We start from the raw sequence: 5,773 nt of genomic DNA on the forward strand, positions 1-5,773 counted from the left end.
CAGTGTTTGTGTGCAGATGAGACCACCTCAGGTGCCATGCCAGCAACCCTCCTGATGACGTTGCACTGCATGGATGGCCCCACATTGATACTGCCAGTATGCAGTAGAGAGTACAGTATCTGAATACTGTTTTAAGTCTATACCAGTACAGTCACAATTGCCCCAGAGCTTGTGAGTACAAGAAGTAACACATCAATTGGAGGAACAACAATGATGAGAATCATTGAATTGGCTACACCATCGCTGCATCTCCAGCCAGCACAGTTTTAAATTGAGGCCATCAAAAGTCCAAAGGTCCTAAGGGTAGGGGATAACCATTGCCACGGCACTAGGGTCCCATGTTTCTGATGGAACAGAATGCCAAACATGCATGTTGATCGGCAGATCTGCTATGAGAGTATAAATCCATGTGAAATACGCAGTTCCTGAGTTCAACATGCTTGATTAATGTTTGGGTAACCAGATCACGCATTGCCTTCGATGGAATGACTACAGTATGCATGCAAGTATAAGACATGCCAATTCTCTATAAATTTGAAAAAGGAATTTGTCGTGAAAAGAACTGAGGTGATTCTTGCCAATCCAACTGCAGGTGGTTGCTTACAGTTACAGTTATAATGCTAAGTAGTGGGTTAACATATGTACTAACCTAGGTGCTAAAAGAAACAAACTTTATTGCTTTAGAACACCTATGTCCCTTTTCAGAGTGCAACAAATTGTAATGAAGATGCCCAAAAAAAATTCGCTGTTATCTTCTGTCCCCTCCACCACTTTCCTTTACGTATGTGCAAGCTGGCAGTATTCTGCTTTTGACGGAGAAACTTTACATGGTAGATGCGCCATTTGCTGCTATCAAAGACTGCAAAAGGGAAATTTGGAGAGAGCAAAAACTATAAGCAAATCACAATGTGATTTCGTTAGACAATACATTAGGTTTAGGAATGCCTGTGTTTGCATCACGATATGAAATGAAAAGCTAAAGGTCCTGAACTTACTAAATCAAGAAGCTTCAGACCAGCTGCTCGTGTAAACTTCCTTGCAAAAAGGAAGCAAGGTGCTGGTTTTCCATTACTTGTACACCACTCCTTTCTATTTTCAGTCTCATAATATATATTATCAATATCCTAAAAATTCAACAAATAGGTACTCAGTGAATAGTTAGAAAATGTCATGTGCATTTCGTACGGGCAGCTTGTTTTGGCAGAACTGTATACATGACAAACAAAAGCTGACATTCCTTATCAGACGCAACACATTTCCAAACTGACATTTGTTAAAGCTTTGAAACAGATGAATTGATAGCGTCTGCCATTACCCAACAGAGGTTCCAACATTCACCTTGGTTGTTGCTTTGTACTTAAATATTTTAATAATGACAGAATTTTCAAATAAAAGAAAAAAAAGTAAAGCCTCTCTTAATTTCCTTTTTAAATGTACATACTATATAATCACCACTTTCAGGTAACAAAAAATGTGCCATTGCAAAGAAACATATACCTTTATGGATTTTACAAGTGCAGGAGTAGCATCTGAGATTTTGTATGTTACAGGATGCCATCCACGCCTTTCACGATCTTTAGAAGATGATAGATCCCACGCACTGTGTGTAACTGACCTCCGTGTAAGCTCTTCTTCAAGACCATGTTGCTGCATTCGATAAAAATAATTGAACGGTCAGATGTCTTTGTGAGGAGGAACAGCTGCAAGGGATACTGTAAATGATTGTTGACTTACTGCAAGCAATGTTTGAACATAGTGCTCATCTGGTATGCAGTTATGTGCCTTCCATGCCTCCGCAGGCTGGATAAAATGAGCAGCATTTAGTCTCACAGAATTACTAATTAAACTTTGTTCTGGAACAGTAGAGCAATTAGATAGAGATATAGAGTTCAGTGGTAAATTTTGAAGCCATAGATAATAATTCTGTTAATTAAGCTTTTTATGGAGTACAAGAAATAGCACAAGAGTTGTGATTATTATACTCAATGTGCCAGCTGCAGTTCAAAAATAAACACATAAAAGCAAGTTCAACAAGCTAAGTGACAGTTCAGTATTTTATTGGAGACTTTCACTTACAATAGGACGATCCCAGTCCCGCCAGAACTCTGGTAAGGGCCTTCTCTGCAATAAATAAAAAGGTACATTTAATAGGAACAAGAATAGACAACTCTAAGCTAATTGATAGGAAAGAGACATGAGTTAAGTAACTTGGGTTGATGATATAGAAAAATCCGGTGGATCTTCTATTCATTTGGCAAAGGTACTAGTATCGAATTATTTTATTTTTTTAACCTTTTTAATTTTAAAATCTGAACCTTTTGGCCAAGCTAGCCCACCTGGCGTGACAAAACAACACTGACACGTCACCCGCAATGGGCATGACAATTTTACAATATTTCCAAAATCTGAACCTTTTAGCCAAGCTAGCCTGCCTGGTGTGACAAAACAACACTGACACGTCACCCGCAACGGGCGTGACAGTTTTGTCCTGCCAGCCACGGTGGTGTGGCAAGACAACGCTGCCATGCCAGCCAGACCGGTGTGGCAATGTTGTTTTGCCAACCAACTACGGCCAAAAGGTTTAGATCTTGGAAATAAGTTTTCGAATGATTTATTTTTAAAAATAAAAATTAAAAAGGTTTAAAAAATAAAATAAAATAAATCACTGATATCATGCATTGTCGTAAACATTGTCAGAATGTCAGTACCATACGTGGCAGTTTACATAAATCTACAAGTTTCTTTGTGTCCTATGTTGATTATCTTGAGAGCACATTCACTTGCGAATGCAAAAAACTGTCATAAAAAAGTAAATATTGATAATATTCAAATTTTCAACTTCTGTTATCCTGATTTTAATTTGATGAAAGGTACAAGGTGAAAAAGTTCACTGGTCAGTTATGATCATGAGTAAACTATGTTATACAATACTGAAATTTATCTGCATAGAGTGCATAAATATTGAGTCACATACCCTGCAATGCTTCTGGAATTCTGGCAAAACCTCTTCATCTTCAACCACAACTTCAGCATGTTTTCTTGTTAACACAGCCCACTGTATGGCACAAATGAATGGTGATAAGGTATCAAAACTAACTGTTACACAGTTCAAGCAAAATTCTCCTATCTTTCATCAATAGAAACAGAAAGGTACCTGCGAGCCTTTTCTCCAATTTTCCACTGGGATAATTGGGTCCATTCTGGGATTATACCGACCCGCTTTTGTATCAGCAAAACTGTCCCCAGCATATGCAATTGGATGCTGTTAATACCCAGGATATTATACAAGCTAAATGAAAGGTGCTTTAAGCTGCAAATCTGCAGTTTGCTACAGGAACCATTTTGAAGCTCAAGGTACATGGAAATACTTAGATAATGGAAAATGAGAAAGGCTAACATGATTTTTTTTCTTTCTTTTCTTTAACATTCATAGTTACTAGCTGATACTTGTCATGAACTCAGAATTCATTCTTAAGTCTTAACCATCATCAGGAAACACAACACGAAATTGTGATGCCTATACCTGTCAACAAAACTGGTTGACGAAGACATTATGTAGTCGTAAGTGTAGTTGAAGTTGTACAATGGCACACAGCTGGCAGAGAGAGAAGATCCTAGTAAGCATGAATCCAATTAAGATCCAAAATGGTGCAACAACGAGCTTTGTAAGATTATAAAAAAAGATGTGTAGTACTAAGTTCAAATTTGGAGCTGTCAGAAAAACAACCGTGTAAACGATACCTAAAATTGCACCAAGGCATCTGGTAAATTCAGTACAGCTTCATGTGGAGTCCCGTTAAACTTAATAGAAACAGACTAACAGTATAACACAAGATTCATTTCCATGGAATTTAAGATTGAGGACTGCTATCGCACCACATTTTTAGCATGAGCTTAAAATCGCGGACAGAAACTACTTATCATCTGAGCATTGCATATTGGAAAAAAAAATTAGTTAGCCAAACGATGATTAAAAAAAACAAACAATCTTTACTAGATAACAGTCCACATTTATAAAAATGTAAGGACATATCATTATGTTCAGGAACATTCCCTTAATTCATTATGATCAGAACCTAGAAACAACACATTGTGCTGAACAAGAGATTAAGCCAACACAGATTGCAGTTAGGGCTTGTTTTGGTTCATAGCCTTACCAATTTTTTTGGCAATGGCAAGAACTGGCCATTGCCAAATTTTCTGGCAAAAACTGGCTAGGCATTCATTTGCTTCTACTAAACTTGCATTTGCTATTCAACCAAGACAAATAATTTAGTAGTGCTTAATTTTTGGCTATAAACAGAACACATGACTAAATTTTTTGGGCATTGCCAAAATTTTGTGCCAATCAACTTAGTATCTAAAGTCAGTAATACTTTATCCAAGCATACACACTAGCACACATCATAATTCCATAATCCATACCTGTCGGAGACGAACACGAAGCGCTCGTTTAAGGGGTCCTTGAGCGCGTGGGCGAGTAGAACACGCTCAGCCTCGATCATGCTCGCCTCCCCCCAATCCACCTGAAGGACAAATCACACATGCCCAACTCATCAGGAACCCAGTGTGGACTGCAACGGATGCTGCTACCGACGGATCACATCACATTGCCAACGGAAGTGGGGACGAGGTCGCGAACCTGGACGCTGTTGTTGACCTGCCGATTGTAGAAGAAGCCGGATCGGGTGGTGGCGCGGGTGAGCACGAACCCCGGCCGCGAGTGCACGAAGATGGAGAATCTCCCTTCCTTGTCACCCTACTCACCCCCAAAAAACGCAATGCAATCAGGATTCAAATTAAACCAGCATTCGCTGAAATTGGGAGCCATCCGAGCAAGAGCGAGAGGAAGGGGGAGATCCGGGCGAGGCGCGCGCTTACGCGGAAGAAGGCGTCCCAGACGAGGTCGAGCGGGAGGCGGTTGCGGGCGATGAAGAGGAAGGCGAGCCGCGCGTTCCCCGGCGGCAGCGGCGCCTCCTCCACCTCCGCCCGCGCCACCGCCACCTCCTCCTCCTCTCCCCCTCCCCCCGCCGCCTCCACCGCCTCAGGCTTCCTCCCCTCGCCCTCCAGCGACGGGGACGAGCCGTGCAGCAGCAGCAGCAGCACCACCGACAAGCAGAGGAACACCCCCAGCAGCAGCAGCCCCGCCGGCTTCCCCTTCCCGCCGCCCCGCCCGTACATCCACCTCCGCGGCGGCTTCATCTCCGGCGACCACCGTGGGGGATTCGGATCTCACCGAGCGCCCATCGAATCCAGCGAGAGGAGGAGGGTGGTGGACTCGTGGTGATCTCGTGAATCGAAGGAATCTCCGATTTCGCGTGGGTTGCCGTGCCGAGCAAGCGCGGCAGAGGCAAGGCAAGTGAAGTGAAAGTTAAGTTGTTGGACTTGGAGTGTCTGAAGTGTGGACGCGCCAGCTACCGGCACGGGAGGGGCGACGCAGCCGCCGCATCCGCCGCGCGGCAACGGCTCGGGGTCGGGGGAGATCACAGGTGGTGTCTGGGCCGTCGGATCGGAAGATGGACGGTGGCGATGTGTACGGTGTACCGTGCGAGAAGGTTGGCCACTTCGGCGAGGAGCTTCAAAGCTGGGACAGGGAAAACAGAACCGACTCTTTAGCCTGTCTAGATTCCAACTTTTTTTCTTTAAACTTTTAACTTTTCTGTCACATCAAACTTTAGATGTGTTTAGTTTCACGTTAAAATTGTAAGTTTGAAGAGATTGAAACAATGTAACGGAAAAGTTGAAAGTTTGAAGAAAAAAAAGTTAAAATCTA

The 5,773-nt window shown here is 42.5% G+C and overlaps 1 protein-coding gene across 1 annotated transcript; it reads right to left on the reverse strand.

Annotated features, from left to right (window-relative positions):
- Positions 1 to 497: 497 nt before the first annotated feature.
- On the reverse strand, positions 498 to 5,343 carry LOC4337935 (glycosyltransferase BC10-like). The gene is made up of 11 exons (XM_015782477.3): positions 4,882 to 5,343; positions 4,643 to 4,759; positions 4,426 to 4,526; positions 3,524 to 3,595; positions 3,155 to 3,236; positions 2,975 to 3,055; positions 2,077 to 2,121; positions 1,735 to 1,800; positions 1,498 to 1,647; positions 996 to 1,124; positions 498 to 859 (listed from the first exon to the last, which is right to left on the reverse strand). Exons 1-11 carry the CDS (start codon positions 5,200 to 5,202, stop codon positions 824 to 826), a joined length of 1,200 nt encoding a protein of 399 aa, XP_015637963.1. The 5' UTR covers positions 5,203 to 5,343; the 3' UTR covers positions 498 to 823.
- Positions 5,344 to 5,773: the final 430 nt, after the last annotated feature.

This window comes from Oryza sativa, chromosome 5 (assembly GCF_034140825.1).
Source record: "Oryza sativa Japonica Group chromosome 5, ASM3414082v1".
In the NCBI taxonomy this organism is placed as follows: Eukaryota; Viridiplantae; Streptophyta; class Magnoliopsida; order Poales; family Poaceae; genus Oryza; species Oryza sativa.